Raw genomic sequence first — 14,338 nt, forward strand, 5'->3', positions numbered from 1 at the left:
CTTTACTAGGGAAGAAATTAAAAGATAAAATAAACAATGCAGTGAACTAAAACAACAGGAACAGAGTCAGAATACAACCTGACACCCTGTTGGTCAGGTTGTTGGTAGCAGTGCAATTGGAATTGTGGCTGCAGTCCTCCTGGAGTGTCAGGTGTGGTTCTGTTGGAGTAGTGATCTTGTAGAAAAGGGTGCAGTCTTCCTCTGAAGAGGCAGTGGAAGAGGCAGCTGTTCCTCTGGGAAAATCCAGCGCAAAAAAGCTGTGCTCCTGGGCCAGAATTTCAAGCCTATATTTGCAGGTAGGAATGCTTGGCTCCTCCCTCTGGCCAGAGCCTCTCCCAATGGGAAGTTAGAGTTCTTATCAGTCATGCAGTGACACTCAATGGCCCCTTATCAGCAGATGTCTCCCCATAAGGAAGGATTGATTGTGGAAGAGATAAGGAACAAGTGCCCACTTAACACAAGACAACACAAGACAATTTGCCTTACAGATGGCAAATAGAATACATCTTGCTTTTTCCAGTCTGGGACAACAGCAGCCAGGGAAGATGTGAAATGTGAGTGTGTAAAGGCCTTTGAATTCACAGCTCCCAGAGACAGCTTTGCTGCTCACAGCAGGACAGAGATGGTTCTGCTCACACCTCTGTTCAAAGGGGGGTAACACATCCTGCTGCAGGTGCTTGGGTTGTTCTCTGCAGCTCCAGGTGGATGCCAAAGCTGCTCTTCACAGCCTTCTTCCTGCCCCTCTGCCAAGTGCAATGGGCCTTCAAGGACTGAAAGGAGCACAGAGAGCCAAAGGGGGACACTTGCAGCTGCCTCACTGGGAGCTCCCTGGGGAAGCACTTTCCTTGAGAAGCAAGCCCCCTTCCTCCAAAGGCGTTTCCCTAAATGTGCAGCTTTTCCGGGGAACACCAACACAGCCTTAAGAAACGCTGGCAAGGCTGAAGGAGTTCAGGTCCTTTCAGGACAGGCACTCCAGCTCTAGCTCGTATTCCCCCAAGTGCTTTTCCAGATGAAGGTTCAGACCTGCAGCCCCAGGCCCTCTACCAATAGAAGCTGCTCACTGCCTCTTTGTGCCGGATCAGTCCGTGTCTCACAAACGGGATGGGACCCTGACTGGTTGCAGACTTAGGATTTATTATCTGTCTGTATCATACAAGCAAAAAGTAAGAGACACAGGAAAATAACAACATCCATGCAAACACAGATCAGAGGCAAGATGGCAGCCCATGCAAAGCCTTTTTCTACATATTCTTTGAATCAATAGCAGAAAAGAAAAGGTGTAAATGCATTATACTCTAACCAGTTACAAAAGGACCCATGTGGGTTTAACGTTAACAAAAGGACTTCTATGAACCACAAACAATACACAATTATTCACTCTTTAAGATGGAAACTTTTTCTATCTTTGCAAGGCATATATCTAGGACTTCTCACATCTTGAGCTATCAATAAGTTCTTGTTCTTTCTTGTTCCTCGTGATAAATATCAATGTATTCACTTGGTTCTTAACTTCCTAGCTTTCTCATGAGAAGGTTTATAAATTTCCCAGCCTTTCTCAGCTTTAGAAAGTGTCTTTTACCTTTTTATATTCCTACAGATGTGGACTTGGGGATGCCAGTGCTCCCCAGGGCATTTCTGTGCGCCTTGGAAAACATTGAGTGACTTTTCCAAACAGTTTATAATCTGTGGGTTTGGCATTTGTCTGTTTCACTTGGATGGCATGAGCCTGCTCTGCTTGGCACCGTGCCTTTGTTAAACAGCTGAGGCAAAGGTTAGTGCTAATTTGACAGGGTTTGGGATTGGGTCCAAGACAAAAATGGTTGTGTGTGGCTTGGTGTTACTTGAAGAGTTGGGAGCTCCTGGTTTTTGGATGCCAGGTACCTCTAGAACCTGTTCAAAGAGAAGTGTTTGCCATGCGTGAAGCTTGTCAACTCCCCCCAGCGTAACCCAGTCTGAGAGAGCAGATCTGGCTCTGGGGTTGTTACCAATAACCTTTTATTTTCAGTGCTAAATCTATGCCAGAGGCAAGGGATGTGTTTTTGTCTCCATGGCTGCCTTGCCGTGCTTTTCTTTGGGAATGTGATGGGCAAAAAAGGGAAGAGATTAGATGACTTTGCTCCTTCTCCCTTCTTTCTCCTGCTGGAATTTTTTCCTCCATTGCAGGGCTTAGGAACCTCCTTGCAGAGGCAAGAAAGCCAATCCATAGGGGGGTGCTCTTGGGGATGTATGGGTCACATCCTGATTCATTGATGCTGGAGGCTCTACTGATCCTGTCTGGCATCTTCCCTGGCTGAGTGAAAGCCTTGCAGTCTTTGGGGATCACACCAGCAGCAGGAACCCTGCAGTGCTCTGGCTGGTTCAGGACAGAGCTGGATTTTCCCTTACTGTCTTAAGAATTACACACAGCCTCTGTCCCAGCACTTTGAAAATGTAAGTGACAACCACACCTGCTCCAGCAGATGCCTGGGACTTACCTGGTAATGCAGATGGCTTTTGCCACGGTCTTTTTCATAGAATTACAGAATCATTAAGCTTGGAAAAGACCTCTGCAATCACCAAGTCCAACCATTAACCCAGCACTGTGAAGCCCACCACTAACCCATGTCCCTAAGCACCACATCCACATGTTAATTCCCATTAATTGTGCAAGATGCACTGCAGGAGATTGGAAAAACTGGGCACAAACAGCAAATGTGAATTGTCTTATTAGCCAGTTACTTTTGTTTTGTGGGTATATTATCGATTGGATACATGTTGGACCTGTTTCCTTTAATCCCATTAATTTGTGGTCTCAGCTGCTTTGTGTGGGAGTCTGAACTGCTCCATTAGAAGGAGTGTGTTAAATGGGATGAATTAGCCAGCTTTTAATACAGCTCGTCACCTGCTTTGTCCTGCCTGGCAGCCAGCGGGTCTCTCTTCCTCCTGCCAGCCACTGTTTCCAGTCCATCGTAGCCATTGGCCCCTTGGAGACCTGGCTTCAGCAGGCTGAGGGATCCGTAGCTCCGGGGGGGATTCCAGAGGGTGGCATCTCCCCATCTTGTTTCAAGCAAGGGGATGTTTCAGGAGTGACCCCTCCTTCCCATGAGGTTTCCTGTGTTGTAAATGAGCTGGGATATGGTTAAAATGTTGGGTTTTCCCTTCCAAGTCAAAAAGTGACTGGGAATAGTCTCTGTACCCTTGGTGGTTGCATGGGCCTGGAGTCCTCTACCTGGAAGTGCTTGGGTTTCTCTTGGGATTGCTCCCAGTCCTGATGCCTCTTGGCAGTTTGAGAGAGGATGAGTTCAGAGACCTGTTTGAAGGAGGAGAGCCACAGGAATAACATGGCCCCTGGCTGTGGATGGTGAGGACTGGGCTGGATATGACCACCAGCTGCTCCACACCACCAGTCCTTTGGTGGCAGACAACATCTCTTTGAGTTTCCTCCCCTCTCTCCATGCTCCAGACCTTCTCCCCAGGTCAGGTGTGTCCCATGGGAGACAGCTTCTGGAGGATTTTTGAGCTCAGCTCTGCAAAAATGGACTGCTCTGTGTTTGAGAGAAGGGGAAGTGAGCACCTTTGGTGGGAGATTAAAAGCCCCTTGCTAAGATCAGTGGGAGAGGTGAAGAAATTTTGCTGGAAAGCACAAAATGGGTATTTCCTGCTGGATTCTGAAAGCCACAGCAGCTCTCCCCAGCTTTCCCTGCAGATACTGCTGGTGGATGCTGTGGGAGAGAGCTGGAGACCAGATGCTCTCAGGATGTGCATGCTCTCAAAAAGTTCTGTGCCCTTTTAGAGCTTTATTTTGGAAGAACTTGCTTCTTTTTGAAATCCCCTGCCAGCCTGCCTCATTTCAATGCTTTCGAGAGGAGTCAACCCTTCAAAAGAAATAACATTTTAAATGAGAATCAGTGTTTCATTTTGAAACTATTATACTCCATGAAGTGCAAATTGAAGCCATGTGGTCTCGATGGGGTTTTTTTTCCTTGAGCATCACTCGGCTATCATGTGAGGAGGCTTTTTGCTTGGTGTCTCCAAGCAAAGATTCTGTTGAATCTCGTCTTTCCCAACCTTTCCCAGAGGTCTCACATCCCCTGAGCAGGCTGGTCTGACAGCACAGGATGGAAAAGAGCAGAAGCCACGGCTGATGGATAAGGTGGAGATGCTGCCTGAGCATCTCCAAGGAGTACTGAAGGTTTGAGGGAACAAGAAGTATCCCAGCTCTGCCAGCGATGGAGATGGAGGCTGACTCTGCTCCAGAGCACCCTCTCCACTGCTATTTGTGTCACCTTGTGCAAGACCTGCAGCTAGTTACCCTAACCCTACTGTATCCATACCTTGGTTGATGAAAGCCTCCACGGGTGGGTACTTGTTGACACTCGGGCTCCGGGTGTAAATACATCCCAGGGATGCTTTGATTCCAAATTAGTTTTGAATTCAAGCATGCCAATCCATCACATTTGCTGCAAAGCAAAATGTCCCAGATCAGCAGTTGCACATGAAACTGCTTTAGATTCCAAATTTGGTTTTGAACTTAGTGTTACCAGGGAAGAAACCAAACAAACCTTCAAAACATTTCAGTGGTGAAGTGAGAGCTTCTGCCAGGGAGAAAATTAAATGTATGGTCAGACTTGGGATGGTTTGAGGTTCTTCCTCATATCCAGCTTTCAGAGGATCTTTTCCCTTTGGATCCAGCACCATCTGACAGCCAGGGCTGAGATGGGGCAGGCAGTGCTCTCTGCTGGGATGTGAATTACACGGGGGGTGTGAGCTCAGTCGGTCCTCAGGGAGCTGCATGAGCTGCTGGTGGTGGTGGCAGATGTGGGGTGGCTCCTACACAGGAGCTGCTTTGAGCTTTTCTGTGATTTTCCTTTTTTTTGTGTGAGCTGGCACAAAGACATGTCTTGAAAATCATCCTTTTGCTGGCAGGTGAGCTTGGATTGAGTTTTTTCAATGATAATCAGCAGATAAAGGATCATGCTGGAGATTTGCCTGGGAGCCCCTGTCCTCATTCCTGTTCCCTGAACAACTGGTTCTGTGGGAGTCCTGTGATGCTTGAGGTCCCACAAGCAGGGCAGCAGGAGGTTTCATGCTGGCTGCACCCAGGGGTGTTGCCTTGAAGGCATCCAGTGCTGAAGCATGAGGCAGCTCCTGAATCAGCCTAGGGAGGTCATGGCAGCAAGTCCTGGGAGCCGAGAGCTCTCAGGTGTCACTGGGAGTACCATGGCCGCCAGCTCTTGATCTGCTTCCAGGCAGCCAAAGGTGGAAGGGAGAAAACAAGTATGGGTGCTTTGATGGCATCTGAGGTGCTTTGGGAAGCTTTGTTTCTGTCATTCTCTAACCCTGAAGGGCAGCGGAGCAGACAGAGCACCCCAGTGGGGTGGCTTGGAGCCAACTCCAGCTCTGCCAGGCTCTAACCAGAAGCCTCCTGGCTGTGTTGGGTGGTGTTCTCCAGCCTGGGCAGCAGAGAAGCACTCAGCCCCCCTCTGTCCGTTGCATCTCTGCCTCACACCCTGGCAGGAGTGAGGTTTCCCAGAAATGAGATCAAGCAGGGGAAAGAATCTCTTGGAGGAAGCCTCAGGCAAGCTGGGCATGGCTCTGTAAGTGGGCTCTGTGCCAGTTCCCACTGATGGTCACATCTTCCTCCACACTGCGCTGGGTCCACGGCATCCAGTAGCTGCATGAGCAGCCCTGGGGTGGGAAGGAGAAGTGGGAGGCTCCTGCCTTGCCTCTTCCACACTGATTTCTTGCCTTCTCACTTGCAGCTACAGCTCCAAACGTTGGCAGCTGCATGGATCAGCCCAGACCCCCAGGAGGGGACAGATGGACAGAGCCGCAGGGTGACAGGGAGCTGTTTCCTGAGGGGGAGCTACTGCTGCAGGTATGGTGCTGTGGCTTGGTCATTTGGGGTCTCCCCAAGCTGCTCTGGAGCTTGTGGTCGCATCTGTGGAGCGGGAGGAGACCCTGCCTTGCCCAGAGCTGCTTCACTGTGATTCCTGCAGGCAATGAGTTCCTGGGGACAGAGACCAGTGGCACTGCCTGGCTGGGATGGGTCCAGATCCCCATTCCCACCATTCCCTCTCATCCCACAGCAATTTGCTGCCCCTTTGATTATATTACATCTCATGGACGTAAGCTCCATCCCAACCAAGAGGTTCAGGGATGTCATATGGTGGTGTAAGGATTGATCCCTGAGTAGTTCCCAAGGTGCTGGCTTGGTTCATTATCTTTAGCAAAGGCCAAGAGGAGAATGTTGAGAGCTGTGAGACAAAACATCCCCCAGGAACTCCTTGCCTTACCTGGGGCATTGTGTGAACTCTGGAGGGATGAGTTCACAGCCTGCCTAGGATGGGAAAAGCCCAGCTTCAGTTTGTAGGTTTTGGGGGAGAAAAGAAGAGCACTTGGATGTTGGGCAACAGTGGTGGACAAAACCAGTGGGAAATGAGAGCTATGCTTTGTAGAAAGGCCACGTGTGTCTCATGAAACAGCTGACAGTGAAGCTCGGAGCACGAGGGCCTGGTGAATCAGCCTCCCACAGTGCTGCTGCTTTGGGCTGCCATCTATAAATGTCAGCTAGAAGGGCCTGGCATGGAAGGTCACATGGAAAGGCTGACTGCTGAACAAGCATCTGGGCACATCAGCTGAGGAACATGCTTACTGGGGCTGCAGGACGAGTCTGTGCAAGACCTTCAATCATTCTGTGTTCTTGGCATCTCCCATGCCTGGCCTTTCACAGAATCCCAGAATGGCTTGGGTGTGAAGGGACCTTAAAGGTCATCTTGTGATGAGCTGCCATGGGCACAGACACCTTGCACTATCCCAGGTTGCTCCAAGCCCCATCCAGCCTGGCCTTGGTCACTTCCAGGGATCCAGGGGAACCACAGCTTCTCTGGGCACCCTGTGCCAGGGCCTCACCACCTTCTCCAGCTCTCCTATAGGCTTTCTGGGCCTTCAGTCCTCTTCTCCCACCTCTCCAAACACCAGCAGATGAATGCTTGGCTCTCTTTAAGCCTGGCTTTGGTTGCTTCAGCCCTGCTCCTGCAGAGCCCTCCAGGCAGCAGGCAGTGTGAGCAGACCCCCAGCAGGAGCCTCCATGTAGGATTTGGGTGAGGCAGTGACTTCTGGGAGCTCAGTGTGACTGTTGGCAGTGAATCTTGGACTACACGAGGTCCCCCATGGTCCCAGCTGTGTGCCAGTGTGATGGTCACAGAGGAGCAGCTGGATACCAGGAGGGAGCCCGTGACTGCCCCAGCCCCAGCATCTCCTGAGCACTCCCCAGGACTGTGGACTTGGACCATATGATGGCAATTTGTTGAGCCATCAACATCAGAGCATTGGCAGGCTGGGGTGACTGAAGGCATCTGGAAAGCTTATGAGGTGTTACTGCGACAGAAATCTCCCCCGCTGAGCTGCCTGGTGGCTTTTTTTCCTCCCCACAAAGATCATTTTAAGCATATACTGTGATTTGCAGCAATCTCTGACTTGGGATCCCTCAGGGGGCTCCCAAACAGCACACAAAGGGAAGGGACTGGTCCCTCAGCAAGCTGGATCTGTACGCTAAGATTCCATTTCGGGTGTTCTTTCCCTAATTTCTCTCCTTCCATTCACTAATAAATTAAACACATCACAGTGAAGAACAGGGGGCATGAGTTACTATCTAGTGCAGTGCTTTGCTTTTGAGGAAAATCAGCCTGAAATGGACACCAGAATCATAGAATATGCAGAGCTGGAAGGGACCCACAAGAAGTGTCGTGTCCAAAGCACAGCCCTAGGAGAGTGGAGCTATTCCCAGCTGGAAAGGAGGACTCCAGATCCTCCATGAAACCTCTCCCTATCTGGTCCCTCCTGACGCAGGAGCTGCCCTGCAGTGAGAGGGGGTTCCATGGGAGGTTTGGAGAAAGTGGTCAGTCCAGCTTGGATCATTGCTTGTGCTGAGAAGAAGAAACTCCGCAGAAGAGAATCTTGCATGGTTACCAAGTGCTGTCCTTCTTTGTGGGGCTCCTTGTTGAGGAAGAAGGTCCCTTCCTGTCCCTGGATGCTGAAGAAACAGCTGGGGGATTTCATCGTTCAGCAGCGGGATTGAAGCTGGGCAGAGTAAGTTTGGACCAAACTTTTGCTTTCAGGCACTCAATGGATTTGCCATCGCCGCAACTGGAGATGGCTACATCTTCTACATCTCCCCTGCCGTGCGGGACTACTTGGGCTTCCACCAGGTGAGCACCATGTTTTCCTGGCTGGAAACAGATGGATGCAGTCCTGGTGTGGGAAGGAGGTGCAGATGGAGAGCAAAGCTTCCCAAAGGGCTGCAGCTCCTGTGGCAGGGGAAGGAGCTGGAGTTTGCCTGTTCTTTACACTCAGTCCTGCACTTTAGTGCCCAGGAAGGGAAACCTTCTGCCATGTCCTCCTCCCGACATCTCTGCCAGGCTGTCCAGGAGCAGACACTATTCTGTTTTGTCATTCCAGTCGGATCTCATCTACCAGAGTGTGTACGAGATGATCCATGCGGGCGACAGGGCCGTCTTCCGCCGCCAGCTGCACAGGACCCCACTGCATGCTGCTGACAGTGAGTGCCAGGGTGATCCCTGCAGGGGTTCACTTGAGCAGCTCTGATCCGTGAGCTCAGGGTGTGCAGCACAGTTTGGAAAGCTTCCTTTTGATTTTCCAGCTTTTCCCCCTGAGCAGCCGCTGCTTGCCAGACGCAGCGCCACGTCCAGCCCCCAGCACCTCCATGCTGAGAAGCAATCCTTGGTGGAGAGGAGCTTCACCTGCCGCTTCCGCTGCCTGCTGGATAACTCCTTGGGATTCTTGGTAATGCTGGGACACCCTTCTGCTCCTCCTGTGCCTGCAGAGTGTTCCCCCAGAGTCACTTGTGTCCCATAGGGATGAGAGCACAGCCAGTTCCCACCACCCTGTTTGCTTCACACCCACATTTTCTAATCCCTGTAAGGCCTTGAATTTCCACCACCATTACAGGGTGCCTGAAGTTCCTTCTTGGGCAGCAAAAGTCAGCAGCAGACAAGTCCCCAGTTGCTCTCTTTGCCATTGCCACACTCCTCCAGCCTCTCTCCATCCTGGAGCTCCAGACCAAAACACTGATCTTCCAGACAAAGCACAAGCTGGACTTCACTCCCATGGCCTGTGATTCCCGGTAAGGCATCTCTCACTTTCCCTGTGGCAAAATCCCTGGTGCTGGACAGAAAACTAGATCTGGTGGGGACAAGGAACACCTGACCCAGCTCCCATGGCCTGATGTTTTTGTCCCTCTACTGCAGGCCCCCAGTAACACAGGGAGCAGGTTAACAGGGCACCAGCACTTCTTGTCTGCTGTGGTTTGCGTGGTTTGTGGAACAGAGGATGCAGCTCAGCCCAGGGCGAGGTTGCACCATCCAGAGTGGGGGTCTGGCCAGTGAGGTGCAACTGTGGGGGATGCATCCCTGGTGTCACTGCACTCCTGTGCTGTTTCCAGGAGGAAGGTTGTCCTGGGATACACAGAAGTGGAGCTGTGCAGAAGAGGGTCCGGATACCAGTTTGTTCATGCGGCTGACATGATGCACTGCGCAGAGCACCATGTGAGAAGTGAGTGCTGGGGGACTGTTGTGGGGGTGTTTGTGGGGTCCCTCAAGGCTCTGGCTGTACTATTGCTCCTTGGTGCTGTCCGTCCCGGGGCTGGAGTAGCTGTGACAAAGGCTCTTCCTCCTGGATGAGCTTGGGCAGCTGGCAGAGAGACAGCACACTGCATCTCCTGCCCCCGTAGCACGGCCACGAGGTGATAGTCAACTTCGTGGCAACTTGCGTGTGTCATTGGTCTGCCTCCGTGGAGGAGCTCTGTCAGTGGCAGTTCTTTTGTGTCCCTGCCCCAGTGATGAAGACAGGGGAGAGCGGGCTGACGGTATTCCGGCTGCTGACCAAGAGGAGCAGCTGGGTGTGGGTGCAGGCCAACGCACGGCTGGTGTACAAACGATGATGCCCGACTGCATCATCGCCCGCCAGCGAGCCCTGTCGTGAGTATTGCTGGCCCCCTTCAGCTGCTCTGGGCTTGGGGGGCTGTCCGAGGCACACAGAGGCCATGAAGGTGGAGGAAAGGGTAGGTGAGGTTGGCACTTTGCAGCATTTGTCCTCCTGTAGTGTGAGTGAAACAGCTCTGAGGAGGTGGTTGTGGACATGCTCTTGCCTGAGAGCAGCAGCCCTTCCCTGAGCCATGCAGACCTCCCTGTGGGCTCCCCAGAGCTCTCTTTAGCCAGCCCAGTCCAGCCCCCTTTTACTCTAGAAAAGCCAGGGCAGGGCTGTGAGTTCCCCTCTTGCTGTCAGAAGGGAGGTTTTGCCTGGCCTGGAGGAGCTGCTCATGCTGTTTCCATCCCTTTTTGCCTCCACACCGAAGGAATGAAGAAGGGGAGGAACATCTCCAGAAGAGAAACTTGCCGCTGCCTTTCAGCTTTGCCACAGGGGAAGCAGTCTTGTGTGGGAATGACCTTCCTGGGTTCTTTGACTCGTTCCAAGCCAAGGAGGAGTTGCAGGTGCAAGCAAACTCCAAGTCAAGTCAGAGCAGCGCTTGGTAGACCCCAGCTCTCTCCTTGGGGCCATGATGAAGCAGGATGCATCCGTATACAATTCCCACGCTGATAACGTGCCTCAGGTCTCCCTGCTAGCTCTCATTCCTGAGCCTGATGGGCTGACTCAGAAGGAGGATGTCAGCAGGGCCAAGGAGGACAGCAACTCCCTCCTGGTGGTCATCGAAACCCTCTTTGAGAAGAGTGAGGTGGATGGAAACGTCTGCCAGACCCTAAAGGTGGACAGCACAGAGCTGCAGCAGTGGGAGGAGGATCTGCTCAGCCTGGGGGTAGAGGAGGAGCCACTAGCTCAGGGGCTTGGCCAGAGGCCGGGCACCAAGGTGACATCCTATATGGAGCAGATGCTCCCCAGGGAGGGTGTTGGAAAGAGCCTGGACTTCCCACACTGCCATGAGGAAAACAGTGCTATGGCTCACTTCCAGCGCTGCTGGGCAGCTGGTTCAGCATTCCCAGCACAGCCCCAGGCAGCGGGCACATGGGGAGGCCAGGGGGCTGTGGGCTCCGTGGGCTCCGTAGCCTCCGTTACCTCTGAGGGCAGCTTTGCCCAGCCAGAGCAGCAGGTCCCGTTTAACCCAGCCGGGCCGGTGGCAGGGACTGTGCTGGCTGTTCCCATCTCCAGCAGCAAATCCTCTGCAGACTTCAGCTGGCAAACCAAGCGTTTCAGGCAGAAGCTACCCCCTCTGGTCCTGTAGATAACACTCTTCCTACTGCTCAGAGCCAGCCTGGGTGCCAGCTGGTGGGCTCAAGCTGCTCACCCCCATTGCACTCAAACACGTTGGTGACTCTGTGGCACAATAAACTCCTCCAGGCAAACCCAGTCAGTTGCCCATCGGAGGCTTTGCTGGCCATAGTTCCAAAACAGCTGGAAGCTGCAGGAGCATACGTGGAGTCCCAGACTCTGCCAGGTGGCAGTCCTGAGAATTCCCCGGGGGCTGGGCTGTGGTGGCCACCCCCCTCCCAGTCTTTTCCTTGCCCTGTCCAGGGTTTGCATCAGTCCCTGTTCTCTGGGGATGGGAAGCTCGATGATGTGGAGGCTGCTCTCCCTGCACCCTTAGAAGCCAGAAGGCTGCCAGGGCATGGCGGCTTCCCCAAACAGCCCCTGGTAGCCCACATAGACCCCAGCTTTTCCTGGGAGGGGGAGCAGGCAGTGCTCCGAGAGGACAAGGGGTTCTCACAGCTGTGGCTCCCACAGGCTGGGGCAGCTCCTCAGAGGAGCCATGGGGCAGGGCCAGTGCACCACAGCGGACTCCTGCTGAACTCCAGCATGGATCCCAGCACCCACGAGATGGACTGCGTTGTGCTGTCCAAGTGCCACTATGGAAACAGCCTTTTTAGGCATGAGAGCAACTTCCTGAGGGATGCTGCTAAAGTATCCCTTCCCCAGCAGCCAGGCACTTTGCTTTGCCCTGCTGAGAACCACCCTGGAGCACCTTCCTCCTCACCGGGCTCGGTTTCAAGGTGCTCAGCAGCTCTCCCTGTGAAGGTGGGTGCAGGAGCACCCCTGTGCTCCGGGCAGGGTCCTGGCTGCCCATCAGTTCCCTTCTCAGCTGGGCAGCCCCTCGGTACCTGTGAGATCCAGGCTCAAGGTGAGGTGCGAGGGCTGCAGAACCTGAGGGGTGTCCGGCTCCTGTGGAGGTCTGCCAGGGGTGCAGCCACACCATCCTTTGTGGGCAGCCTGGTTTGGGGCTCCATGTGAACCAGGAGCCCTGTCTTGAAAAGCCACCAGCAGCTGTGAGCTCTTCTGGTACCCGCCAGGTGCGTCCCATGCTCCCTGGTCTCTCGGGATTTTGTCTTCCAGTGCTTTCAGGCAGTCTAAGATGAAGTGGTTTGGACTTTTTGTTCCATAAGAAGTCTTTCAGGGAGATGCAGCTGTGCCTCTGGGGAGGCTTGTGGGCTTCTGGGCTCCAAGGAAGAACATTGCTTGCTGGCACATCCGTGTGCTTGGGGCAGCCTCTTGCAGATGGAGCTGCTGCCTCAGAGGCAGGTAGCACTGAACTGCTGTTTCTCAACAAAACAGCGTGCTCTTCTCGTCTCCTGTGTTGGACCACCCTTGTCATGTTGCTGTTTAGTCCCCTGCATCATCTCTGCCAGCCTGAGCCTCTTTTCCTCCTGTGCTCTCCATCTCCTCCAGAGATCATCCAAATCCTTTGGAAAAGATGTTACCAAGCACTTCAAGAAGCTCAGCAGCATTGAAGGGTCTCAGTGAGAGGTGGAGTTGGTGGGAGTGGAGGCATCCTGGGGATTTGGGCTCTCCAGCAGCCTCCCAGGGGAGTTTGGGAGAGGTGGGTACCAGGCACTGTGACTTTTCTGGGATGCAGGGTGGGGAAGGTCCAGCCAAGCTCCCCTTGGGTTTGTCACTGGCTTGTCCTTGTTGTCCTCTTCTCTGCTCCACAGTGCCATGGGACAGAGAAGAGTGGGGCTTCCCCCTGTGGTTTTGCCAAAGCAGTGAGAAGGAAAGGCAGGGAGGGATGCAGTGACCACTGGCTGCCTCTCCACTTCAGACCCACTTGGTGCCCTTCAAACCATTGTTCTGCAGCCCAGAACAACCACTTTGTTGAATTCTCTTCCTTTTCTAGATACGTAACCTAAGATTTGAATGAATTGGTTTTTCCCCACCATGAGAACAAAGTCTTGCAGATCCATCAGGGAAATCCACAAAAAAAAAGCAATGATTTTTTTTTTGGGGGGGAGGGTGGGGATGATTTGAGACCACACTGACTTGCAACATTGGGTTAGAGAGGTCAGAGTTCTTGGGGACATTCACACCTTCCCCTCATGCACCCATCAGCCTGAGCATCACATCTGCCTCGCACACCAGTGTTAAGCATTTGCAGATCAAATTAAATCAGGCAATCAGCACAGGGCCAGCAGCAAGCCCACATGTCCCGGTGTAGAGTGGCCTCATCTCCCTGGGTCTCTTCCTTCATGCCCAGCCTTGCCTCCGCTCATGGGGCCTGGGAAAGGTCAAGCTCCTCTCTGCAGGCTGGGAGCAGAGCAATGCTGAAACGTGCTGGACCACTCTAAGGTGGCTTCGAGGAGCACCTAGGTCGGGCAGGGAGTTGACTGGCCATGATCCAGATCCAAAAAGCGGCAGGATGGACTCTGCTCACTAGCCTCTCATGCTGGTGACTGTGAAACGCTGCTGGGGGCGTACCAGGGGCTCCCAGTGTTGCAAGAGGTGGGCCTTGGGTTGGGGACACTGTTGCTTGGGGCCGTGACAGACCTCCCTGTGCTCTGTCACTGGTGTCTGATCTCTTGTACCTCGTGGCTGTACAGATAAAGTCTGTTCTGGTGGCAGCATCTCATTTCTGCTCCATGATTTCTTTGTGCTGCTGGTGGCAGCTGGATGGTGCTGAGGGGAAAAGAGCTGTCCGGTGAAATGAACAGGGCTAATGCCTTTATTAAATGTTCAGCTCTTTATTAAAAAGATCAGCTGGGCAGGGGGCTCGACGCAGAGCTCGCCCCTGCAGTCGTAGCTTTCCCAGGCGGCCGAAAGGAAGGAGGCGTGCAGAGTCTGTCACTGAAGTCCAGAGCAGCAGCTGTCCCTTCTTCTTTCCTTGTAGCACACCGGTGGCCAGAGGGTGAGGAGGCGTGGCATGCAGAGTCTGTTGCTGAAGTCCAGAGCAACAGCTGTCCTCGCTCCTTCCATGGTGGCAGCACCAGGGCTCTCTGTCTCTGTCGCCCTGCTTCTCAGAGCCTAATACAGTCTTCTTTCTTAGGTGATGGCAACGGGTAAAAGTCAATCAGGGGATGTGTTTCCCTCTTCCTCAGCTAGGGCATTCGTCTAGACTCCT

At 53.0% G+C, this 14,338-nt stretch overlaps 1 protein-coding gene across 1 annotated transcript; it reads left to right on the forward strand.

The window, feature by feature from the left end:
* Positions 1-5,734: 5,734 nt before the first annotated feature.
* On the forward strand, positions 5,735-12,223 carry LOC128809934 (uncharacterized; the record flags this gene model as incomplete). The annotated part of the gene is given in 13 exon segments (XM_053982366.1): positions 5,735-5,857; positions 8,100-8,189; positions 8,440-8,539; positions 8,642-8,784; positions 8,924-8,938; positions 8,940-9,124; positions 9,443-9,552; positions 9,837-9,935; positions 9,938-9,977; positions 10,355-10,505; positions 10,508-11,177; positions 11,180-12,123; positions 12,125-12,223. Coding segments are annotated over 13 exon segments (2,703 nt in total), but the record flags the coding sequence as incomplete, so codon positions are not given.
* Positions 12,224-14,338: the final 2,115 nt, after the last annotated feature.

This window comes from Vidua macroura, chromosome 7 (assembly GCF_024509145.1).
Source record: "Vidua macroura isolate BioBank_ID:100142 chromosome 7, ASM2450914v1, whole genome shotgun sequence".
NCBI classification, from domain to species: Eukaryota; Metazoa; Chordata; class Aves; order Passeriformes; family Viduidae; genus Vidua; species Vidua macroura.